The sequence below is a fragment of the Xyrauchen texanus genome, chromosome 29, assembly GCF_025860055.1.
Source record: "Xyrauchen texanus isolate HMW12.3.18 chromosome 29, RBS_HiC_50CHRs, whole genome shotgun sequence".
Taxonomy (NCBI): Eukaryota; Metazoa; Chordata; class Actinopteri; order Cypriniformes; family Catostomidae; genus Xyrauchen; species Xyrauchen texanus.
Genome location: NC_068304.1, coordinates 39176012 through 39203474, shown reverse-complemented (window position 1 = coordinate 39203474; position 27463 = coordinate 39176012). Strand labels below are relative to the sequence as shown.

General features: G+C 40.6%; 1 protein-coding gene across 1 annotated transcript in view; it reads left to right on the top strand.

Annotated features, from left to right (window-relative positions):
• Positions 1-27463, top strand: part of LOC127622725 (SH3 and multiple ankyrin repeat domains protein 3-like) — a 236979-nt gene that overhangs the window by 123851 nt on the left and 85665 nt on the right. Inside the window, 6 exon segments of the mRNA XM_052096777.1 lie at positions 1707-1784; positions 4322-4388; positions 7697-7973; positions 15570-15614; positions 15686-15712; positions 20523-20707. Coding sequence (XP_051952737.1) covers positions 1707-1784; positions 4322-4388; positions 7697-7973; positions 15570-15614; positions 15686-15712; positions 20523-20707 — 679 coding nt within the window.

The following is a 27463-nucleotide window of genomic DNA, read 5'->3' as shown; positions in this document are numbered from 1 at the left end:
GGCTGACAATTAATTGTTGTACTAATTTATTCATATTTAACTTGGAATTTTACAATAAAATAGAGGTGTATGATTTTCTTTAAGGCTTTAATTTCACTGGGGTAAAATGACATGAAAAATACTATTTAAAAAATGTATATTTCCATATACTTATATTATATTATATATTATTTTACAATATGTTTTATTTTATTATATTATATTTTATTATATTATTTTACAATATATTTTATTTTATTATATTATATTTTATTATACTATTTTAAAATATATTTTATTTTATTATATTATATTATATTATATTATATTATTGTACAATACATTTTATTATATCATATTACAATATATTATATTTATATTTCTTTCAATATATTATATTATATTATTCTACAATATACTTTATTATATTATTTTATATTATATTATATTATTCTACAGTATATTTTATTATATTATATTTATATTATATTATTTTACAATACATTTTATTATATTATATTACATTATATTATTATACAATACATTATATTATATCATATTACAATATCCATCCATCCATCGTCAACACTTATCCTGTCATATTACAATATATTATATTTATATTATTTTCAATATATTATATTACATTATATCTACAATATATTTTATATTATATTATTTTACAATATATTATATAATATTATTTTACAATATATTTACAATATTTTTTATATTATATTATTTTACAATACATTTTATTATATCATATTACAATATATTATATAATATTATTTTATATTATTTTACAATATATTTTATTATATAATTTTACTATATATTATATTTATATTTTTTACAATATATTACATTATTCTACAATATATTTTATTATATTATTTTATTTTATATTACATTATATTACAATATTTTTATATGATATTATTTTACAATATATTATATAATATTATTTTATATAATTTTACAATATATTATATTATATTACCTTATTTTACAATATATTTTATTACTATAGAAAAGTAGTTTATTTCTGTACTGATTTCTTCACTTTTTTATTTTAAGGCACTCCAATAAATATTAGAGAGCCTTATTTTGCATGAAGATATTTGAGGTACTGTGTGTATTTGAAAATAACATACAGTGCATTCTTCATCACCACTGATATGCCTGGAGATTAGAGTTAACCTGAAACATGTACTGAAGAATTGTGCACAATCATTTTGATCTCAAAATGACTGAATTGCAGAGGAACACAGAGAAAGAACGAGGAAGTTGAACTACATGTGCAATTACATGTTCACACACAGATTCCACTGAAGATGTGTTAGTGTGTTAAGAGACTATGGGATGTTTTTATTACTCACCAGTGTTGAGAAAGTAGGACACCAGTCCCAGCTGAGTCAAGGCTGTGTAATACGACTAAGTGTGTGTGTTTGTGTGTGTGTTCTCTCTCTCTCTCTCTCTCGCTCTCTCTCGCTCTCTCTCTTCCACGTTTCTGTGTGTAGAGCTACATTTGAGCTGGTGGGCTAATTGGTCCCAGTGGAACATCAGTTTTTTCATTCCTGTTGTTGTGATACAGTACACACACACAAATACGCTTATCCCATTCCAACAGTTTTAGGGCAAATTTTATGCACATGTACAAGTTTCACTACTTGTAAATTAAGTGCTTGTAATCTCTCTCTCTCTCTCTCTCGCTCGCTCTTCAGGATGGCTGTGCGAGAGTGTTGCTGTTCAGAGGGGCGGATAAAGAGATCAAGAACTACAACAGCCAAACTGCCTTCCAGGTGAGAGCACAGCACCTCTGTGTTCCTTCACATCAAACATGGTGGAACTGCATCTTATTTACATTCTCAGGAGTATATATATCATAGTGCATAGTGCTATACTGCTGTAAAAAAAATATACAAATACAAAATCTGGGTTAAAATGAGGCACTTACAATGAAGTGAATGGGGTCAGTCCATAAACATTAAAATATAGCCACAACATTATATTCGTTTACATGCTTTTAGTGTGATCAAATTACTGACTTAAGTTGCATACTTGTACTACTCATAAAAGTGTGCACTTTGATGGTGAGTCAAAAGTACATACTTTTGCATACTGTATGTAGTAAACCGGCAGTTTTGGAACATACTACAACAACATAATAACGACAACACCTTTTTTAAGCTTAATTAACTACCTTAAAACTCAGCTATGTTCTGAATAGCATACTGCCATACTATTTCCATGGCATTTATATTGGCTATTCATCATCATTTATGTTTATTTTCCTTCAGAAAAAGTATAAAGAAAATCCCAGAGCAATGGTCAACAGGCCAGAGCAATATGATGTTTCATGTGAACATGCGAACAGTCTCTCGTCTGTTACATGGTGCTCGCTGCTTGAACTAACAGTACAATTGACGTTGACACAGATTTTCTGTACAGATCAAAGTTAATTTGTTTGCAGGTGGGAGGGGGAGCGGCTGTATAAACCAACACTGAATCATTAGACAGCTGCTTTCATTCAGCTTTTAGTGAGGAAGAGTCAATTAGCCCTCACAGTCACACGCAGAGAAATATAGATACAGTTATACTACAAGCGTTCTTAGTGTATTTGCCTAATCCCTTAGTCACAAAAATATACAGCATAGGCCTGTAGGTAATGTAGGTAGATTAAATAGACAGACAGACAGAGATAGATAGATAGAGAGATAGACAGACAGACAGACAGACAGACAGACAGACCGACCGACCGACCGACCGACCGACAGGTAGGTAGTTAGGTAGCTAATTAGGTAAGGTATGTAGATTAGATAGATAGATAGATAGATAGATAGATAGATAGATAGATAGATAGATAGATAGATAGATAGATAGATAGATAGATAGATAGATAGATAGATAGGTAGGTAGTTAGGAAGATTGGTAAGGTAGGTAGGGAGGTAGGTTGGTAAGGTAGGTAGGGAGGTAGGTTGGTAAGGTAGGTAGTTAGGTTGGTAAGGAAGGTTGGTAGGAAGGTTGGTAAGTAAGGTAGGTAGGTTAGATGGATGGATGGGAAGGTAGGTATGTAGGTAGGTAGGTAGGTAGGTAAGTAAGGGAGGTAGGTAGGAAGGTAAGTAAGGTAGGTATCTGATAGATAGATAGATAGATAGATAGATAGATAGATAGATAGATAGATAGATAGATAGATAGATAGATAGATAGATAGATGGATAGATGGATAGATAGATAGGTAGGTAGTTAGGAAGATTGGTAAGGTAGGTAGGGAGGTAGGTTGGTAAGGCAGGTAGGTAGGTAGGTAGGTAAGGTAGGTAGGTAGGTTGGTAAGGAAGGTTGGTAGGAAGGTTGGTAAGTAAGGTAGGTAGGTTAGATGGATGGATGGGAAGGTAGGTAGGTAGGTAGGTAGGTAGGTAGGTAAGTAAGGGAGGTAGGTAGGAAGGTAAGTAAGGTAGGTAGGTAAGTAAGGTAGGTAGGTAGGAAGGTAAGTAAGGTAGGAAGGTAGGTAAGTAAGGTAGGTAGGTAGGAAGGTAAGTAAGGTAGGTAGGTAGGAAGGTAAGTAAGGTAGGAAGGTAGGTAAGTAAGGTAGGTAGGTAGGAAGGTAAGTAAGGTAGGTAGGTAGGAAGGTAAGTAAGGTAGGAAGGTAGGAAGGTAGGTAAGTAAGGTAGGTAGGTAAGGTAGGTAAGGTAGGTAGGTAGGAAGGTAGGTAGGTAGGTAAGTAAGATAGGTAGGTAAGTAAGTAAGTAAGTAAGTACTTAGGTAAGGAAGGTTAAGTAAGGTAGGTAGGTAGGTAGGTAAGTAGGTAGGTAGGTAAGTAAGATAGGTAGGTAGGTAAGTAAGATAGGTAGGTAAGTAAGTAAGTAAGTAAGTAAGTACTTAGGTAAGGAAGGTTAAGTAAGGTAAGTAGGTAGGTAGGTAAGTAAGGTAGGTAGGTAGGAAGGTAGGTAAGTTAGGTAGGTAGGTAGGTAAGTAAGGTAGGTAGGTAAGTAGGTAGGAAGGTAGGTAGGTAGGTTGGTAAGTAAGGTAGGTAGGAAGGTAGGTAAGTAAGGTAGGTAGGTAGTTAGGTAGGTAGGAAGGTAGGTAGGTATTTAAGTAGGTAAGTAAGGTAGGTAGGAAGGTTGGTAGGAAGGTTGGTAGGTAGGTAGGTAGGTAGGTAGGTAGGTAGGTATTTAAGTAGGTAAGTAAGGTAGGTAGGAAGGTAGGTAGGTATTTAAGTAGGTAAGTAAGGTAGGTAGGAAGGTAGGTATGTAGGTAAGGTAGGTAGATTGTGAATATGGTTTTGTTTTTGCCTGGGGATGCATGGCAGGAAATAACAGATTTGTTTTTCTCTCTGTAGGTGGCTATTATTGCTGGAAACTTTGACCTGGCAGAAATTATTAAGACTCACAAAGCATCAGATGTTGGTAAGTGGCTAGTCTACCTCCGTTCTTAGCTGCAAACGATCCCTCGTTCACAGTAGCGCACGAACGGCAGTGAAAATGAGAGCGGTCCCTTGTGTGACTGTGTCGGTGTGTGTTTGTGAGTCTCTACTGTTTGGCCAAATGAGAATCATCATTCAACTTGATTGTGTCGAAATTACGCTAGCTCATTCCTCGCGCCGGTTTAAGCCGCTGCAGTAGCAGCCTGTTGTCGGCCGCTGTAATGGATCATACCCATTAGTGTAGAGTACCATTGTCATGGCGACAGAGCGCGGTTAATCCCCGAGGTTTAGCAGGTGTTGAGAGTTTGATTTCAGCCAATGGGAGTGTAGCCGCAGGTGCCGCTATCTCATCAGAACGATATGTGACCTCGATGAAGGATGGAACACACACTGAGAACCAGAAACAGCCTACAGACAAAGTATTTATGGGACAGGGGCTGGTATTATTTCATTAAGCGAATAGATCACCCAATTCTGTCATAATTTACTCAACCTCATGTTGTTCCAAACCCATATGTTTTCTTTTCAACAATAACAAAGATAAACCGAAAAAGACAGATCATGATAAAAATCGAACTGTTTTTATATGCCGAAAATATGCAGAGAAAATAAATATTCTGCTTGACTTTAACAACGCACTAACACTAAGTATTTATCTATAAAATTAGAAAAGACAGTTTTCTCATGTTGTTTAATGTAACTTATTTCACGGCACTCTAGAATGCTCGATTCTGATTGGTCAATGGCGCCATCTAGTGGTCTGATATTTCTTGAGTAACAACCGCACATCCACGTATCCCTTACATTTGAAGCACATTAATTTGTAATTTGTACATCATTGTTGAGTTCATACATTTTTCACACTATTTCAATATTTGATTAGTGTGTTCTGGTACAGTTTGATACATAAATATGTTTAATTTTGCACATTATCATTTACACATTTTTGTCGCCAAAAATGTTATACCATTTTAGTGAAATTTATAAAAATATGCAAAATAAATACAGTATGACTTGATGACATATTGACTAAATTTAAAGGATATTTTTGCCAAAAGACAAAATCTATGAATAACCATAATTCATTATGATTGTGTTAAATTAACATGAATCATGTGAAGAATCATTATGCAGCTCTTTACGACACAATGGCGGTTTATAGTGACCACAACTCTCAAGCTCCAAACAGGGAAAAAAAAAGCACCATGAAAGTATCACATAAGTGGTGCATATATTTCAAGTTACGCAATAGCTTTGTGTGACATATAGACTGACATTTAGATCGTTATTCACTGAAAATCTCTCACAAATTTGATTTCAGAGAGTATGTGTGACGCTCTTGTTCTACCCGCTACAGCCTCTAGCGTCAGTCGCTAGTGCACCTCTTGAGGTCAGGAGAGTGAGGTTTACACACTACACAGCTATCTACCAGCTGGCTCCCGTTACACTCACCCCCCTAAACCTCACTCCCATCCGAGTCACGGCACCAATGTGAAGCTCTTGTTCTACCCGCTCCGTACGGGACTCAAACCAAGGTCTCCGGTGTGGGAGGCGGGTGCTCTAACAAGGAGGCTAAAGGCTACAGCGGTTTACACACTGCACAGCTATCTACCAGCTGGCTCCCGTTACATATGCACAGGGGAAGATTTTCAGTTAATAACGACTAAAGTTTCTCTTCCCCACACAACACCATTGCATGACTTTGGATGACTAGGAATGAGGCACATAATGTCTATGGACTACTTTTATAGTGCTTTTATGGCAGGGCTCTAAATAAATTAAACAAATTAAATTTTAGTAGCTCACAAAATTTTTGATTGTTATTAGTTTTTTTTATAATTTTTGTTAATTATTATTGAAACAATTCTTTATCTGAATATCTGTATACTAATGTTACCTAACATAGTGCATGTAAAAAATTAAGATGTTATTTCCTTTATGATTTATATATTAATGCATCGGAGGGTAACAATGCCATAACTATTAAATATGTGCATACTATATGTCAAACGCATTTGTATGTTCGAACATAGCTTAAAGCTTTGTTTTTAAATGAGTAACTAGCAGTTTCCTGTTAAATATAGCCTGCAGGATGTATTGAGCGGCTTGTTCTCTGCTCTGATTGGCAGAGAGCTGTTCATATCTGATCAGGTGACAGGTGAATGTTCAGTACCATGCTTTGATCAATGCTTAATATACAGTACGTGAGAGATTAGAGAGAATCCGCTGTGAGACTGACACCTTACTATATGACACCTTGACTGAAAGCACTTTTATTCTGTCTTTCTCTCTCTCATTAAATATGTCAGTCATTGAGTCATATAAACTCTTTTGACCCTGATATGCATTACACCATGCAACTGTCTTTGCTTTTATACAGTTTTATCTGCATCCAGTGTAGAATAGGTGAGATATTGCCATCTAGTGTTGATGTTTAGGAGGACAATTGGCCTAATGTGAAAATATAAACCTCTCAGTCATGAGTGATTTTGATTGTATCATGTATACAAAAACACAGCATCTTTTAAAGGGATAGTTCACCGCTAAATGAAAATGTTCTCATCATTTAATCACCCTCATACCATCCCTGATGCGTTTGACTTTCTTTATTCTGCAGATCACACATTAAAATTCTTAGATGGATATCTCAGCTCTGTAGGTCCATGCAATGCAAGTGAATGGTGACAAAACTTTGAATCTTCAAAAATCACATAAATGCAGCATAAAAGTAATCCATAAGACTTCAGTGGTTTAATCCATATCTTCAGAATCTATATGACAATTGTGGGTGAAAAACAGATCAATATATAAATCCGTTTTTATTCTTAATCTCCACCTTTGACCAGCCCAGACCAGTAGGTGGCGATATGCATGAATAATGCAAATGTGAAAGTGAAAGTAGAGATTTATAGTTTAAAAAAAGGACTTTTGACCCACACCTGCAGTGTGTCATATCAGTTCAGTTCTGAAGACATGGATTAAACCACTGGAGTCTTATGGATTATTTATGCTGCGTTTATGTGCTTTTTAGAGATTCTAGTCACCATTCACTTGCATTGTATGGACCGCAGAAGAAAGAAAGTCATACACATCTGGCATGAGGGTTAGTAAATGACGCATTTTCATTTTTGGGTGAACTATTCCTTTAAAACTGTCTGTAATCAGGGCGGGTGTGTTTTGCTTATGAAGTATTGATGAGGTGCTTTTTAATTAGAGTAGATTTTTTGATTGATGTACTTAATTTACTATCTGACCCTTTGTATGCTTTTGTGACACCTGCCTTTTTTCCAGTGCCTTTCAGGGAAACGCCTTCCTACACAAATCGTCGCCGCGTGACTGGAGGTGATACTCTGACATCATCACGTTTGCTGCCTCGCTCCGCCTCAGACAACAACCTGAACAGCGTGGGTGACATTGGCCATGCCCACTCCCCCGTACCGTCTCTGAGGAGCTTGCCCCAACTGCCACACTCTGGGGTCGAGGCAGCGGCCGACGGCAGCCTGCAGAGCACGGGCAGCTCTCTTTCCTTGCACTCCCGCTCGCCTTCGCTCCAGCGGGCCAGCGAGGAGTCCGGCTCGCACGCTGTACGCCAACACACGCCCCTCACGCACTCCCACAGCCGCGGACGCCTCAGGTGAGCAATCCAGATCCACACGTCCACACTAATATGATTTAAGATCATGATCAGTGGGACACAAAAGGAGATATTAGGCACAATGTTAGCCTCAGTCACCATTTACTTTTATTATATGGAAAAAATATGCAATTAAAGTGAATAGTGAATTAGGTTCTAGCATTCTGCCAAACGTCTCCTTTTGTGTAAATGATGACAAGATTTTCGTTTTTGAGTGAACTATCCCTTTAAAGGTAAAGTGTGTAATTTCTGGGCCTCTGGTCACACCATGGTGTTTCATTAAATGCACATTAAAGGGAAAGTTCACCTAAAAATGACATTTCTCTCATCATTTACTCACCCTCATGACGTCCCTGATGTGTATGACTTCCTTTTATTTTGCAGAACACAAAGATTTTTAGAAGCTCTGTTGGTGCATCCAATGTAAGTGAATGGTGACTAGAACTTTGAAGCTCCAAAAAGCACATAAAGGCAGCATGAAAGTAACCCATACGACTTCAGTGGTTTAATCCATGTCTTCAGAAGTGATATGAGGTGTAGGTGAGAAACAGATCAATATTTTAGTGCTTTTTACTATAAATCTCCACCTTTGACCAGCACTCACCAGTAAGTGGTGATATGTACGAAGAATGTGAATCGTCAGAAAACAAAAGAAGAAGAATGTGGAAGTGAAAGTAGGTATTTAGAGTAAAAAAAGAGACTTAAATATTCATCTGTTTCTCATCCAAACCTCATAATGCTTCTGAAGACATGGATTTAACAACTGGAGTCGTATGGATTACTTTTATGCTACATTTATGCACTTTTTGGAGCTTCAAAGTTCTGTTCACATTTCACTTGCATTGTATGGACATACTTCATAAGTGTTCCGCAGAAGAAAGTAAGTCATACACATCTGGGATGGCATGAGGGTGATTACCGTAAATGAAAAGCCGTTAAATGCATTTAAATGAACAAGTATTGTTGGCCTGTTAAGCATAATCGCTGTAAGAACATGCATGAAAATGTACTCATTTATCCCCCTCTTAATTATACAGACAACACTATAATTTATCACATCCTCATAAAGTGGCATTTGATTGATGTTTGTTGCTTTTAAACTGGTTTTCTAAAGTTTAATATAAATTCAGGTTAGACAGTTCTCCCGTCTAGAACTGCAGGACTCAGTCTGTAAGAATCGACTGTCTGGATCTCAAACAGGCCTTATTGAATTTCACTGCAATATATTGCTCTTAATCTCATATTGTGTATTTATTGCAGGAAGGAGATTGACATCTTCAAAATGGACTAAGAAAACCCCATCGAAATGATGTAGTGTAGTTTGTATCAAAATGCTAAAATTCAGTCTTGTAATGTTGCATCCAGTGTAAATGAAACGTAATGCGAATGAAAAGAAAAACACATCTTAAACCAGCCTAATGTGGTTAGCTCTCGCCCAACCTGGCAGAGCTGGTTATGCCAACCGGGTCTCATAAAAGCACAATACTATACCTACATTTTTGAGAAATGATTTGTACGAATCGCATCAGTTTACTAGTGAAATTAACAGTAGAGACCCTACAACAACAATGACTTATATGCCCTTTCACGCAAATCACGTGTAAAATGGCAGATTATCAGTTCATAAATACCTACTTTTCCCTCTGTTCCTCACAGAATGCTATCGTATGACGGGGGGGGGTCAGTTTTGTTGATTTAAAACTCAATAGAGCATTAACCTTAGCGACCTCATCTTTTGGGGAGAGCATTAACTCACTTTTAGCGCCACACGGTGGACATGTCACCTCGGATCTTACGCAATACTTGTAACGAATCGCGTAATATCGTTGTACAAAAATGCCGCCACTTTCACGTAATTTTCATGAAATCAGGCTGGTTAGTTTGGAATCTATTGCTAATTGCAACAGCATGCATCCTGTTCTTATGCTGCAATTAAACACAGTAGGTCTCTCGTTCTCTGTGTCTTTGGTTTGTTTACATTTACATTTGTGCATTTGGCAGACGCTTTTATCCAAAGTGACTTACAGTGCACTTATTACAGGGACAATCCCCCCGGAGCAACCTGGAGTTAAGTGCCTTACTCAAGGACACAATGGTGGTGGCTGTGGGGATCGAACCAGCAACCTTCTGATTACCAGTTATGCACTACGCCACCACCACTCACCACAATGGTCCTTAAGGGGTCGTATTTGCTGTGTTCTGTTCTAGTTGTCCATCTGTTGGTGTTTCGTGACACTCTGGCCCCCTAATAATAACCAGAGCCACCGACACCCGTGTATGGTTTGTGTGTGTTCAACATGCACAATGTGATGATACAAACAGGAACCATGCCAAAACACCCATCCTTGGGGTCAAATCCGCTTTTAAAATACTCATCTCTCTGGTACTTGCTTTTTGTCCGGCTGTGTCCACCTGTCACTACCCGAGGTGACCGTGGTGGCCAGCAGAGTGTGTAATTAGTGCCGTACTGGTCCGGTCAGTTTTGGCCACTCGGGGTCACATATGAGGAAATAAGTTGTTGCAAACATTGTCCAAGTGGATTCAGAGTTCACAGGTTACAGGGTTCAGAGAACTGCACCGAGAAGGCCAAAGATTTGTGTTGGAGTGTAGAATATAGAGTAACATTTGCTCATGAAAACAAATAGCAACGTCTGTCGCAATGTGACTAATGAGTTAGTAGAGAGAAAACGAACTGGATATATATATGATTATAAAGGTGTTAAAGTGGGCTGTCGTGACTGAAAGCTACCGAACACTCATCGCTCATCATTAACATGTCTCTTTTACCGCCAGCCAAGAGACCAAAATTAGACTTTACCTAACTTCTGCTGTTTCATTACTTTGCAGATTTATGAGCTCCGGTTAAATAGAGAACGAGAGGGGGGAAGAGAGTGATGTACTGATGTAAAAACAGGTGTTTGTGCAGGGCAGGTATGTGAGGTGTCATCTCTGAAAGCGCACTCTCTCTGTCTGGAGCTTTCCACGGTGGAGTCCAGCCTCAGGATGTCCACACCTGCCACTCCCTACACACTAGCCTAGTGTTGTAATTGGACAAGTGAGCCTGCAGGTTTTCTATTGGCTATTGGGAGATTAAAGGGCTAGTGCTGAGGTCAATATCATTCTCATTGGCTCATACTTCTGGCCTGTTTTTAAGCCGCACTCTTCAATCCCTTAAGGTTTTTGGCTACAGTTTGGTTTTGAAACCAAGTTAGAAACCTAAAGTGCAAAACTCTCGCTATGGGAGCATTTTTTGTGTGTTTGTGTGTGTGTGTGTGTGTGTGTGTGTGTGTGTGTGTGTGTGTGTGTGTGTGTGACTGTGACTGTGTGTGTGTGTGTGTGACTGTGCATGTGTATGTGTGTGTGTGTGTGTGTGTGTGTGTGTGTGTGTGTGTGTGAGTGTATGACTGTGTGTGTGTGAGCGTGTATTTATCACTTTGTGGGGACCAAATGTCCCCATAAGGATAGTAAAACCCGAAATTTTTTACCTTGTGGGGACATTTTGTCGGTCCCCATGAGGAAAACAGCTTATAAATCATACTAAATTATGTTTTTTGAAAATGTAAAAATGCAGAAAGTTTTCTGTGAGGGTTAGGTTTAGGGGTAGGGTTAGGTTTAGGGGATAGAATATAAAGTTTGTACAGTATAAAAACCATTATGTCTATGGAAAGTCCCCATAAAAACACAACATGTGTGCGTGTGTGTGTGTGAATGATTGTGTTGTGTTAGTGTGTGTATGCGTATGAGTGTGTGTGTGTGTGTGTGTGTGTGTGTGTGTGAGTGTGTGAATGATTGGCCAACACGGAGACATTTAAGAAACACTTTTCATTGTGTAACGAAGCTAAAACATGCAGCCAGCTACGTATGAACATAAAAAGACACACACAAATAGGCTTCGTGCATCTCTCTCTCCATGTCTGCCGTTGTCTCCGCCCCTTAAATACTCCTGCCGCCCCCTCACTGGAACGTGAAATCGGTGTGGCACACAGGTGGACCTCATTCACCACTTATCATCCCAGCCTCGATCTGCCCAGATGCCACTCAGCCCCGCCCTGCTCTCCACAATGTTATAATTAAATATTAAGTATTTATTTAATGTGTAATAATACATTTTTCAGTAATTTATTATTAAAAATATATATATATATATATATATATATATATATATATATATATATATATATATATATATATGAAATAATGAAATAAATATTTATCTTTTACATAATGAAAATGAAGCTTTTCAAAGAACCATTGAGATTTTTGCCATTTTGGCATTATTTTCATTCAAATTAATTATATTTGCCCCCCCAGATTCTCATTATCATAATGTATCTGGACATTTATCTGGACAAAGTAACTTTTTAATTATTATTATTATTATTATTATTTCCTTAATTTTTCATCACTGTAATACAGTAATTATTATTATTATTATTATTATTATTTTCAAAGTAGCTCAAAAAATACTACCATAGTGTATACGTTCTTGTAAATATTTAGTTTTTCTACATTTTAAAATGTTTTAAAAGCATTTTTCAGGACCATTAAGATTTTTCGCATTGTGACATCATTTTCATGATGATTAAGCATATTTTCTCCTCAGATTCTGATTATCGTAATTATCGTAAATGGCACCAACAAACATCCATGCGATTATCTAATCAGCCAATCGTGTGGCAGCAGTGCATAAAATAATGCCGATACGGGTCAGGAGCTTCAGTTCATATCAACCATCAGAATGGGGAAAAAATGATATATCAATGATTTGGACCATGGGAAGATTGTTGGTGTCAGGTGACTTATATATATATACACTGACAGCCCAATGTTTGGAATAATGTACAGATTTTGCTGTTTTGGAAGGAAACTGGTACTTTAATTCACCAAAGTGACATTCAGCTGATCACAATTTATATTCAGGACATTACTGATGTAAAACAGCACCATCACTATTTGAAAAAGTCATTTTTGATCAAATCTAGACAGCAGCATCACTCCAACACCTTATCCTTGAGTATTCATGATAAATTGATCATTTGGTGCTAGAAAATCACTTGCCATTATATCAAACACAGCTGAAAGATATTTGGTTCATTATATGAAGCTGAACGTTGTCTTTGTGTTTGTTTTTGAGTTGTCACAGTGTGCAATATATCGGCATGTATTAAGGTCAATATTAGGTCAAAAATGGCAAAACAGAAACAACTTTCTCTAGAAACTCGTCAGTCAATCATTGTTTTAAGGCGATGCAATGCTTGAAATGGCCAAAAATCGGAAGATTTCATCCAAAGGTGTCACTACAGTCTTCAGAGACAAAGCACAACTGTGTCTAACAAGGACAGAAAGAGATGTGGAAGACCAGATGTGCAACTAAACAAGAGGATCAGTACATCAGAGACTCTAGTTTGAGAAATAGACGCCTCACATGTCCTCCGCTGACGGCTTCATTGAATTCTACCCGCTCAACACCAGTTTCATGTACAACAGTAAAGAGAAGACTCAGGAGGACTTTCGGGAAGAATGGCAAAGAAAGTCACTTTTGAAACAGGTTTTGAAAAGGTTCGAGTGGGCAAAGAAACACAGACATTGGACAACAGATAATTGGATAAGAGTGTTACGGATCTGAAACCCCATTGAGCTTTTGTGGGATCAGCTAGACTGTGAGGTGCGTGAGAAGTGCCCGACAAGACAGACACATCTATGGCAAGTGCTACAGGAAGTGTGGGGTGAAAGGTCAAGTGCTACAGGAAGTGTGGGGTGAAAGGTCACATGATTATCTGGACAAACTGACCGCTGGAATAACAAGGATCTGTAAAGCTGTCATTGCTGCACATGGAGGATTATTTGATGAGAACTCTTTGAAGTAGTTTTAAAAAAAAAAATCAAATTGTAATAGTAATTTTACACATTTTGAATGTCCCGACTGATACATTGTGATCAGTTGAATGCCACTTTGGTGAATAAAAGAACCAATTTAATTCCATAAGAACAAAATCTGTGCATTATTCCAAACTTTTGGCCGCCAGTGGATATATGTAGAGAGGGAGAGAGAGAGGGGGGTAGCGGTGTCTCTAAGATTGCTGGGGGAATCGAATGACCCAGTACACACACATTTATGGAAAGGAGAGGCTTCACACCAACTGTATTACACTCAATTATGTGGCGAGGCAGAGCGAAATAGATTCCAATAAAGAGCGGAAGAGATGATAAGGGAGATTGCACATACCTCATTTCATTCCTTCATCTTAGTCCATCCATGAAAACCATTTATCAACTGTGCACTTATGCAAATAACCGCTCGGATGATGATGACAGATTCCGATGGTCCCTCCAGTCTTGCTGTTCTGATTCTTCTTAATCATTTTGTTGCCTCCCAAAAATGCCTCCCAAAAAATACATAAATAAAAAAACAAATCATGGGAGCTCAAAGGGTAATCTTTCCCTGATAATGTCTTTTAGTTTCATTCCTATTGTTGAGTGAAGATTGAAGCTTCCTTTACTCAACACTTTTTCAAGGTTCTGTTTGACATTAGTTAATGCATTTCGCCACAGGATTTATTGATCTTCATCCATGTTTATTTGTGCTAGCTCATGATGCAGTAACTAATGTTAACTTAAACAGCTTTTAGATAAAAAATAACAAACATTTGCAAAGATTAATGAAAACTGTACAAGTATTTTTCATTTGTTAGTTCATGTAAACTATTGTGCAAACTAAGAGTAAAGTTCACAACTTTATTGTAAAGCAGTGGTTCTCAACCTTTTTTTTGATGAACGCCCCCTACTTCATTCCTTACCCCTGAAGTAGTGATGTGATAAGATTTATTATCATCCATTTATGCCTAAAGTGCAGTTAGTGTTAGGGATGTCCCGATCAGCTTTTTTGCCCCCGATCCCGATCCGATATCAGAAATATCTGCCGATACCGAGTCCCGATCCGATACTTGTATTTGCCTTGATAATAGAGCTGTGGACTGTTTTTTGTTTGTTTACAAAAATAACTAAGTAAACAAAGTAACTTAAAGATGTCTTCAGCTTTATGCATTTAACTTTTTATAAACTCACATATAAAATCACTGTGACGGGGTGGAGGGCGGGGCCGGGTCGTGATTTTACACACCCGGTCCCTTATCAGGCTAATCAAGCCTCCGAGAGGGATAAAGGCCGACTGCGGAAGGTGGTGCGGGAGAGAGAGATCGTTTACGGACATGTCCGTCATGTGTGTGTTTGTGTCTTTTGTTGAAGATTCTCTTTAAACTATTATTTATATTGTCAAGCCGGTTCTCGCCTCCTCCTTGCCCATCTAAATCCCTTTACACTGGTGCCGAAACCCGGGAAGGAGGAGGGATATGCCATAGTAGAGTTCTCGCCATTACCGTCCACCCCAACGGACGACAGCCGCGCCTCTCCGGGCAGATAGGAGGCAGTCCTCCAGCCCCTGGCACACAGAATGTCCCGCCGCGTTCTCGGGGAACAGAAGGGGTCTCCCCCGCCCCTGACAGCGGTTCTCCCGCTCCAGGCGGTCGGCAGCGAGCCCCTCCCCGCTCTCGGTCGGCGGTCTCATACCCCGCCGCAGTTCAGCGGCTGGTAGGGGACTCCTCCGCCCCTGGCAGTGGCCCTGACCGCTCCAGGCGGTCAGTTAGGAGCCCCTTCTCCCCTCGCGGTCGGCGGCCGTTCCTCCGCTTCCAGGCGGCCGGGCTACTCGTCCCCTGGCAGATGTCAGGGGGACGAGAGTAAAACTAAAAGTGCTCATGTTTGCTCAAACAGTCTCATCACTCAACAAAACATGTGATTCTCACAACTCACTTCATGTATCATGTATTTGCCGATCGGCGATCACGGATATAAGATGAATATCGGCCGATTTCGATCGGCGGCCAATCGATCGGGACATCTCTAGCTAGTGTTGCTATAGTAAATTTAGTGCCGATGGTTTCCACTTCTCACTGATTCTCAGGGCTTATCGTAGGGCCATTGAGCCTTGTCCATCCACAGAGCCACACAGGTGCATTAGCCGAGGTTGTACCGAGGCGTACCAACCCGTATAACTGAGATCCAACTGATACACTGCTCAGGTGGCCGAAGGGGCTGTCCAATAAAAATCAGCAAGAACAAAAATGAAATAAAACGTTGAGACAGAAAAGTTGAGATGTTTGTGTCTGTTGCTTCGATATCACACATACACAGAACGAATGAGGGTTTGTAAATTAGTTAAGTTGTTCAGAGCATGTACTGGCAGCACAGGGACTCAGTCCATTACTTTAGATCAGGCCATCAGTGCTTTCAGAGAGAGAGTCAGTGGGGGAAAGAACCCTTTGATTCATTGTTGACACTGGCACCCGGTGAATCAAGACAGTTGCTTTCAATGCATCTTCCCATGATGGTAGTTGCCAGGGTTACCGAAGCATAGTTGGTCTCCAAAGAGGCACCCGAGAGGATGCTCAGGAGAGGAAGTACTGTATATAGCCCATATATCACTTTGTCACACCCCTAAACAGCAAACTGTATGCATCAGGGGTTTAGAGCGTTCGATTGGAGCAAGGTTGTTGTGTGTGTTAGGCTACGTCTACATTAATCCGGATACATTTGAAAACCGCGTTTTCGTTTCAAAATGCTCTCCGTCCACACTAGCGTTTTCAAGCGTTTTCCAAAAATTGCTCATCCACACCGAAACGTCTGAAAACGCTTACGTCCCTGTACTGCGCTTAAACATGCGTCATTTCCGTCAGGCGTTTATTTACTTTCCGCCTCTTTGAAACGCAATGTACGGTCTGAAACGCAACTGTCCTCGCGTTCCTCGCTGAACAACAACTGCGAGTAAATTTCTCCTTTGAAGAAATGTAAGATGATGTACAAATTGACATTAATCTTTAACTGGAGTGTAGCCAACTGCGTTACAACGTCGTCCACCATCTTGTTTTGGACTGAATGGGTCACATGACTGCGTCACATGACTAAAAATGCATCATCGTTTTTTCAAATGTATCAACTTCGGCGTTCGTTTTCAAAAAGCTCAGTTTTCGCGGATAATAGTGCCGTCTCAGTGTGGACGGAAGGCCAAAAGAGAGAAAAAGATGCATTTTCAAACGAAAGCGTACTCTTGTGGACAAGGCCTTCGAGAGTGTGGGAGGTTTTGGGGGTCATGCATGTCAGGAGTGTGTGTGTCTGTGTGTGTATGTAACTTTAGGGTTGGATGGGGTCAGTTCTGCTCTACAGAGAAGACCGTAGAAGCTTCATGTTGAAGCTGGGGTTACTACACTCTAGGCACGTAGCAGAGAGATCTCATTGCTGCATTGTACATGTATGTGCTAGAATATAAACTCAAAACATAATTTAAGATAGGACAGGACTTTATGTATGCTTAGAAGAAAATGTAGGATGTTGTAACAACCCCAGGTAACAGAAAGATGCAACATTGTGCTTCATTTCAAAATCTGGACAGGATTTTGAGGTAGCAGGTGGGTTTGAATCAAACGTTCCATAGACTCGTTTGAATGAAACATTTTAGACGTCATAGACTTATATGAATCATTCGACTCAAACATAGACCCGACTTGATTTGAACATTCAAAAGTTTTTTGTTCGCTGCCCTTTTCTGCATATCGTAGCGCTGTTTTGTGGTCCGTTCTGCATAACGCGGCGGCTCGTTTTAGCCTATCGGGGGCCCGTTTCGCGGCCGATCCACCTGCCCACTCGGTTCAAACCGATGACCAGTCTGGCCCTGAGCGGCCCCAAATTGCGTCGGCCCACCGGGAAAATTCCCAGTATGCAAGATTTCCAGTCTAGCTCTGAATATAGGCTTGTTTGAATCACCTTTTAGGCATCTTAGACGCATAACATTTTTTGAATCGAACATTTGAATCAAACGTTTCAAATTAAACATTGTCATTGGCAGGCACGTTCAAATGCTTGGATGGAATATTTTGGGGCTTCATATGCATGTTTGAATATTTTAATCAAACCTTTTAGGCATAAAAAACTGAAATTCAGTCTAGTTTGAAAAAAAAGTGGTTTGGGTGGGATATATTGTAAGGTCTCTCTCTCTCTCTCTCTCTCTTTTTTTTTATTAAGAAAAATAGCCTTGACACAGACATGAGTTTGATTTGCTACTTGCTTTTGCTAGTTATAAGTAGTTGGTATTAGTGGGAGGAACATTGTCATTCTAGAGAGCATTTGATTGTACAAAATAATTCCAAGATGAGTCGTTTGGCTAACCATGCTAACAAGATGGTTTCCCAGCCTGGTCAAGCTGGTCTTTGGCTGGTTTAGCTGGTTTGTTAGCCTGGTTTAGCTGGTTTGTTAGCCTAGTTTAGCTGGTTTGTTAGCCTGGTTTATCTGGTTTGTTAGCCTGGTTTAGCTGGTTTGTTAGCCTAATTTAGCTGGTTTGTTAGCCTAGTTTAGCTGGTTTGTTAGCCTTGTTTAGCTGGTTTGTTAGCCTGGTTTAGCTGGTTTGTTAGCCTGGTTTAGCTGGTTTGTTAGCCTGGTTTAGCTGGTTTGTTAGCCTGGTTAAGCTGGTTTGTTAGCCTGGTTTAGCTGGTTTGTTAGCCTGGTTAAGCTGGTTTGTTAGCCTGGTCAAGATGGTCTTTAACTGGTTAAGCTGGTTTCCCATCCTGGTCAGGATGGTCTTTAACTGGTTAAGCTGGTTTCCCAGTCTGGTCAAGATGGTCTTTAACTGGTTAAGCTGGTTTCCCATCCTGGTCAAGCTTGTCTTTAACTGGTTAAACTGGTTTCCCATCCTGGTCAAGCTTGTCTTTAACTGGTTAAGCTGGTTTCCCAGTCTGGTCAAGCTTGTCTTTAACTGGTTAAGCTGGTTTCCCAGCCTGGTCAAGCTTGTCTTTAACTGGTTAAGCTGGTTTCCCAGCCTGGTCAAGCTTGTCATTAACTGGTTAAACTGGTTTCCAAGCCTGGTCAAGATGGTCTTTAACTGGTTAAGCTGGTTTCCCAGCCTGGTCAAGCTTGTCATTAACTGGTTAAGGTGGTTTCCCAGCCTGGTCAAGATAGTCTTTAACTGGTTAAGCTGGTTTCCCAGCCTGGTCAAGCTTGTCTTTAACTGGTTAAGCTGGTTTCCCAGCCTGGTCAAGCTTGTCATTAACTGGTTAAACTGGTTTCCCAGCCTGGTCAAGATGGTCTTTAACTGGTTAAGCTGGTTTCCCAGCCTGGTCAAGCTTGTCATTAACTGGTTAAGGTGGTTTCCCAGCCTGGTCAAGATAGTCTTTAACTGGTTAAGCTGGTTTCCCAGCCTGGTCAAACTTGTCATTAACTGGTTAAGCTGGTTTCCCGGCCTGGTCTAGATGGTCTTTAGCTGGTCTGCGAGTTTGAATTGATGTCACTTGACAAAACCTCTCTAAAACCATCCAAACTGTGCAGCTGAACCAGCTTGTCTAGGTTGAGAGACCACTTAAAACCTCTTCAACATATTTTTCAGCAGGCTGTCCAGAAAACCAGTTCAGACAGGGGAAGTTAGCATCCATAGGAGACCCAAAGTTGTGCGCTGTGTGTTAAAGCTTATTAAACGTTGTTCCAGAGTGTGTGTTTTGCTTTTAAGTGTGTGGATTTTTATTTTGTTCCCCACTGTACTGAAAGCAGAAAGCATGAGTATGGGCTCTGTGGGACATCAGGGTTTATTTTTTTTAAACACATGCTGCCATTCTGTGTGTATGTGCATGGAATGAATGGCTGAATGGAGAGAGCTTGAGATGAATGAGAGAGACAGAGCAACAGCTACTCTGCTTGCAGCTGCATTAACATTCAGAAGCTGTCTTACTGACAGAGAGAGAGAGATGGGGAAGGAGAGGGGGGACTCGCAGGGCAGAGACAGAGAGAGAGAGAGAGAGAGAGAGAGAGAGAGGTAGGAGGGGCTGTATATTACAGCACTGGGAGAGTGTGTGTGTGTGTGTGTGTGTGTGTGTGTGTGTGTGTGTGTGTGTGTGCAGGGCTGTTATCGGGGGGTGGGGTAGTCGTGCTTGCTCCACCCCCAACCCCCCCACACACACACACACACTAATCAATCTGGACCCCTGGCACCCGCATGTTGTCGGTGGTGACTGAATAGTCGGATAGAATGTTCAGAGAGAGGGTGGGAGCGCTCGAGCCCAGTGACGGGGAAAGAGCGCAGCCTGCGTGTGTGTGCATGCGAGAGTGTACGTGAGAGCCGCGGGGAGTGAACATGCCCCACTCGTGGCGAGTGCAGCCCGAGCGCTCGGTGCTGTTCACGAAAGGAAGCCATTGACGGGAGCGAGGGGGAGGGAGGATAGGAGAGGGGAGTTGGAAGACGGGAGGAGAGAGGAGCAGAGGAGAGAGGTATAGGAAGAGAGGAGTGAGAGACGCTCGCTCCTGACGGCCCTGGCCTGTTCGGGAATATTGAGGAGAAGACCCGCACACTCACGCCACCTTTCTCGCACCTCACAGGACTATGTCTGTGACCACCGGATTTGGCTACCAGTTGCCAGGCATCACCACGGTAACCTATGTTTTTGTTTACAGCCCGGGGACGATTCAGCGGGACCCCAGCCCTCCTCCCACGGGGCCCTCGCACACACTCTCAGGAGCCCGGGGCCCCAAACGGAAACTCTACAGCGCCGTGCCGGGACGCACCTTCATCGTGGTCAAGCCGTACGTGCCGCAAGGGGAGGGAGAGATTCAGCTGAACCGTGGAGAGAGAGTCAAAGGTGAGTACCGCCTCCTCGCCAATCACCTTGCCATTGACAGCTGTCAATCATCTGTTTTCTCAGGGTATTCGAGATTGCCCACCAAAAGGGGCGGTGTTTGTACCGGTTTGCTCTGTAATGCAATTGCATCTACACTTTCGTTGATTAGTCTGGAGCCTACTGTAGAGTACTGTACAGAAATGTGAGTTAACTGTCCAGTCGAGCTGAGATTCATGGCTTGTGCATAGTTACGCCACTTATGTATTGCTTGGATCTTAATTGGGCTGTTCGGTAAGTCTTACAAAGTATGCCTAAGTAAGTTTATACTTTAGACTTGTCACTTGTGGTAGGTGAGTGATAAGTATCTGAGATAAGTAACCCTGCAAGCTAGATTTGTTGTGAATGACCAGAGACTATTTAGCAGAAATGGGCCACTTCTATTAAAAATGAAATGGGAGAAATTGGAACATTCAACCAAGGAGCTCTGAGCATCCAACGGTCAATGGATGTAGAAAGGAAGTCCCGCCTTACAGGTAAAAGAGCCAATCACCTTTTAGATGCAGATATTGCCTGTCAAATATGCATGCACTTTATAAAGCCGGTAAAATTGTGAAGAAGCACAATTTATGTTCCCAGTGTTGTTTGATTTTACTGCTGATTTGAAATATGTCTTTTAAACGTAAGCTTGGGAAACAGTTTTTAAGATTTCAGTGTACCCCCATTCAAGAAAATAGGAGCTGCACTGTCATAACTGGAAGTAGCCTCCCGGGAGCATTCCAAATATGGCCGCCAGTGAACTGACTAATTAGAAAGACTTTGCTATGACTCTGTGTGTTTGAATGATGCTCATGATTTCCCCTCTTTGACATGTCGTCTGCACTGGTATGTCAGAACAGGTATTTGCATCGTCTGGCAAGTACTGATCTCTAGGGAGCGTCTCTCACAACACATCACACACACACACACTGACACTCAGCTGTAAGGGGCGTGCTCGCATGCTGACGTGCTCTAGCTAGTGAATGTTTGTTTCAAAGAGGCTGTTGATATTGAGACCTTCCACATTCACTCAACTCATGTATTTGTATGTACTCAAGATGTTATTAAATGGCACGGGTGAAAATCACAATCATTCGCATTATACAGCATTATACACACGTTGAAGTGGTTTGGTGCACGTCTACTGTATGTACTGAGCTATACTGCCTTTCAAAGGCAAAACGCAGTAACTAGGTATTTTAAAAAAACATTTTGTGACTAAAATTGGGTCTCGGTCGAGTGTTAAAACGTGAAAATCCACGTTTGGATTACAAGTTTCACTGTAGTTGCAAAAAAGTTTTTAGAACATTTGGAGAGATCATCAATTGGCACGATTCTTAAATAGAGTGAATAATGTTTTTTGATTTTGTTTTTTCAAGCAAGTCTAGATTTGCATTAGCTAATTTATAATTAGCTTTATATAAGGCCAGTGGTGGCTCAGCGGTTAAGGCTCTGGGTTACTGACCGAAATTGGGGGTTCAAGCCCCAGCACTGCCAAGATACCACTGTTGGGCCCTTGAGCAAGGCCCTTGACCCTATCTGCTCCAGGGGCGCTGTTTCATGGCTGACCGTGCGCTCTCACCCCAGCTTATTTGGGATATGCGAAAACAACTGCATTTTATTGGCTCTGTACCTGTACTCTGCACAATGACAATAAAGTTCAATCTTAATCTTAAATATAAAAACGATTGAAGTCTATACTTCTCTATAAACCTAAAAGCAATAAATACTCCAACACTGAAACTGAGAAAAGACAAAATTCAAACCTGTCTGTCACAAGACAGGTTTGTCTACCACACCTGGAGTCGTGAGTTATAATCCAGGGCGTGCTGAGTGACTCCTAAGTAACCAAATTGGCACGGTTGGTAGGAAGGGTAGAGTCACATGGGGTAACCTCTTCGTGGTCGCTATAATGTGGTTCTCGCTCCCGGTGGGGCGTGTGGTGAGTTGTGCGTGGATGCCGCGGAGAATAGCATGAAGCCTCCACACGCGCTATGTCTCCGCGGTAACACATTCAACAAGCCATGTGATAAGATGTGCGGATTGGCGGTCTCAGACGTGGAGGCAACTGAGATTAATCCTTCACCACCCGGATTGAGGCGAGTCACTATGCCACCACGAGGATTCAGAGTGCATTGGGAATTGGGTATTCCAAATTGGGGAGAAAATGTGGCTTATGAGGACATTTCTAGTGTCCCCGTAATTCAAATCGCTTAAAAAACATACTAAACGCTGTTTTTTAAAAATTTTAAAAATGCAGAAAGTTTTCTGTGAGGTTTAGGGTTAGGTTAGGGTTAGATTAGGGTTAGGGTTAGCTTAGGTTAGGGTTAGTTTAGGGTTAGGTTAGGGTTAGCTTAGGTTAGTGTAGAGTTAGCGTAGGGTTAGGGTTAGCTTAGGTTAGGGTTAGGTTAGGGCTAGCTTAGGTTAGGGTAGAGATAGCATAGGGTTAGGGTTAGCTTAGGTTAGGGTTAGCTTAGGTTAGGGTTAGGTTAGGTTAGGGTTAGGTTAGGGTTAGCTTAGGTTAGGTTAGGTTAGGGTTAGCTTAGGTTAGGGTTAGCTTAGATTAGGGTTAGGTTAGGGTTAGCTTAGGTTAGGGTTAGCTTAGGTTAGGGAAGAGTTAGCATAGGGTTAGGGTTAGAGTTAGCTTAGGTTAGGGTTAGGTTAGGGTTAGCTTAGGTTAGTGTAGAGTTAGCGTAGGGTTAGGGTTAGCTTAGGTTAGGGTTAGGTTAGGGCTAGCTTAGGTTAGGGTAGAGATAGCATAGGGTTAGGGTTAGCTTAGGTTAGGGTTAGCTTAGGTTAGGGTTAGCTTAGGTTAGGGAAGAGTTAGCATAGGGTTAGGGTTAGGGTTAGCTTAGGTTAGGGTTAGGTTAGGGTTAGCTTAGGTTAGGGTTAGCTTAGGGTTAGGTTAGAGTTAGTTTAGGGTTAGGGTTAAAGGATAGGATCTATAGTTCATACAGTATAAAAACCATTATGTCTATGGAGAGTCCTTATATGGATATCTGCACCAATGTGTGTGTGCGTGTGTGTGCCTGCGTGTGTGTCTGCGTGCTCTCATGTCATAGGTTCATTGCTTATGCATTACTCTGTTCTTGTCTCCATTCATGCCTCAACCAGACAACCACTCAAATGCAGTGGAAGGTAAAAACTCTGCATCCATCCCTCTGCCTTCCAGAGTGTGTGTCCCATGCACATCCTCCTAATGGTGTTTTTACCTCCTAAAACTATTTCTCTCATCTTTACCCTACCTGCATGCCAACCTGTGTTCACACACTGTACCAGTACCCTAAACACACACACATGCACACCACAATATTAGTGATTCCTTCCTCCCTCTGCACAGATGTATGTCATTCACATTTACTGCTTAAATCACATTCTTTGTTTACCATTTCCTCCTGTTGTATACCCGGGGGAGTGGTTTATTACTCAGATGTTGCTCTTTTATAGCTCGTGAGATTGAATTGAGATCTCAGATACGCTTCACTGAAGTAACAGCTAAATCTCAGATGTTTTTAAGATGTTCTAGGAGAAATAAATACAGAGAGTTGTTGATGCACATTCAGAGAATAGAGTTGGAAAAAAGTGGATGCCATGGTAATTCATTAATTAGGTTTTGGAAGAATTTAATGAGGTATATCATTAGTAGTCGTATTGTTCAGAAGTTGCTCTTTTACAGCTCAGGAAATTCGCTCATTTGGAAATCTCTGACTTGTTGATTGCAGACTTTGGCACCTTGGCAAATCTGAGCACAGCTGGAGACATTGTTGAGATCTCTTGCGGAAACCCGTGAGATTAACGGGGGGGTCAGTCCATCTCAAGTGGTCCAATACAGTGTGCTTGACCATTTTTAATTTGACATTTTTTGCGTGACTACCTCTATGTGTGGGTATTGCAAAACCACCTGTTTTTTTTTTATTCTTATTTTACTTGGTTTAACCACAACGGCCATCTTTGTGTCATTGCAGATGACCAATTTTGGTTATACAGCTGTTTACGGAAACACCAGTATCTCGTCTCAGGATGGTCCTAGCTCCTTGAAAAACATTACGACTGAGACTCAAACCCTTCCCATTATAAATTGACTCAAAATGTGGAACTTTGAGCAATTTTAGTTGCGTGTTTACTCGTAATGTTTGAAATTCGTCGATGCAAAAAAACGCAAGTCATGTAGGTACGGTAATAAGATCACAGGTGGCAAGAGTGCTAATTGGGTAGTGAATAAAACAACAAATTTGCATCTTTTCTTATTTTTAGATTTGTTCTTGCAAATTAATTCTTGCAATGCCACAGCAAATAATTTGCTACAAATGGTCGCACCAGCACTTGAGTTGGTCGCACCGTTCCAACTGGAAGAAAATTTGGTTCCTTTAACGGTTTCTTTTTATCAGTATCTTGAAGATTAAAATACAGTCATCTGAAGATAAACAATCCTTTTTCAGCAATCAGAGGGCATTAGAAAACATTTTACCCAGAATTTTCCATTTTATCCATAGTTTCAACTGTGGCATTTGCAATAAGATCAGGGCTGGACTGGTAATCTGGCATACAGGACATATTACCGGATGGGCCAACACACTTTGGGGCCGAAGAGTGGCGGACTGGCCATCGGGAGAAACGAGCGGGCCGGTGGGTCAGCCGCCAAACGGCCGAATGGGCCGCAATAAGCTAAAATGAGCGCTATGCAGAACGGACCACTATATGCAGAAAAGGACAGCGAAAAATGGTCAAGCAACCAACATTACAATTATTGGACCATCTGAGATGGTCTTTTTCTCAGGAGGAAAGTCTTCATTTGCTCTCCATTTAATTGTATTGCCGTCTTAGAGCAACAAATGCCATATATATATTAAAGACATCTAGTTTCTGATTTTCTGTCCTGTGGGTTAACATTCTGCCCAAAATAGCAGTTTATAATCTTGCCTTCTTCAAACACATGAAAGTCCATTTTTTGTGCGTGTGCCGGGCAGCAGGTACATTATTACCCATGAAGTTCCAGGACTTCAATTCTGGTGGCGGAGGAAGTGCCATTATGCAATTATTGGCACCGTGGTGGCATGATGCGTGTGCCAGCTCACAAACTGCCAGGACAAACCATATGCCGGCCACACGACCAGTCTCTGACATGACGCCACCATATGTCCAAAACGTTTTCTTTTCCTGTGCACTTCCTGTTCTCGTTGCCCATTTGCAACCTTGCAAAAAAAGCAACCAAGTGAGCCACCAGTAGTCTGATATATTTGTAATGCCCGTCTCACTGACGTTCATTAATATAGCAGTCACTGCTGGGAACATGAGTGTGTCGTTTTCAACATGAAACACTTTCTAAACACAGTGGGTCTGATCTATATACAGTACGTTTAGTGTAGTCTAGATTTATATAAAAGTTGTTTATTGTGCATAACGCAGCGCCGTTTTGTTGTCCGTTCTGCATAACACAGTGGCTCATTTTAGCTTATCGCGACCCATTTGGCGGCCAACCCAAGAGCCCGCTTGGTTCTCCCGATGGCCAGTCCGCCCCTGATTGGCCCCAAAGTGCGTTTGACCCACTGGGAAAATGCCCGGTATGCCAGATATACATTCCAGGCTCTGATGTCGGCAGTACATGAAGACTATTATATTCACCTTTACAGCAACAACAGACCACTTATGAGACATGTGTGTCCATCACTCAGGGGAGGAGCTATGATTATAGGGTGTAGTCTGTCGCCAGTCGTGGGCGTGGCCTGATCTAACGTGACGACACTTTGGAGCAGAAAGGAAAAGCGTTCATTTTGACACTGTTTTTGATAAATAGAAATATAAGAAAGAGGAGTGTGTGGACTCTTAACATTGTAGGGTGGTTGTGTACACACACTGCCGACTCACATTTATGTACAATTGTTATTTAAATTGTTATATTTATTAAGATGCATGTGTGCTTCATACACCTATGTTAATCAAATAATAAAATAGGGATAGATGATTTTCTTTTAAGGCTTTAAAAAAAAATATGAATGACATGAAAACACAATTTAAATGTAAAAATATTTCTAAATATTTAAAACGTGTATCTCTTTTTGTTCAACTTTATTTTTGATCACTTTAACATTTTACACTGTTGTTTTGGAATCATTTTGTTAATATTTGTATTATTATAATATACTATATTATATTATACAGTATTGTGCAACAGTAATGTAAGCATAGTTCTAGCGGGAAGACTGGCAGCTAACACAGCAACCTCCACCACCCCAGCACCACCTGTTGAGTCCCGTCCTGCACGGGGGTAGGCTCCTCTCCCCTGCCTCATATCTCCGGCAGTATATGACGGTTCCAAGTACAACTTCTTCGGACCGCCAGACGGGGCTTACGCCAAAGAGAGACATTACATTTCTGTTTTATAATCATCAAATAAATGTTTCTTAAATTTCACTCAAGTCTGCGAATCTTCCTGATAGAAAAATATTGCTGTCCTAATTTCTTCACTTTTGCACATTATCTTTAATTAAACCCACAAGCCTTTATTTCTAATGAAGCAAAACCTTTGAGATTTCATTTAATAATTTTATCACTCCCCAGAACATGTCAATAACACGCTATGACCAGAATCACTTGCCATTTCACGATTGTTGAACGTGAAGCCTGAGCGCCTTGCATTTATAACAAAGTTTATGTTTCTTAGTTTCTATATTTGCGGGAGTTTGACACGAGCCTCTGCTGGCAGTGTGCATCCGAGCGACTTGAGAAGCGCTTCATGCTCTT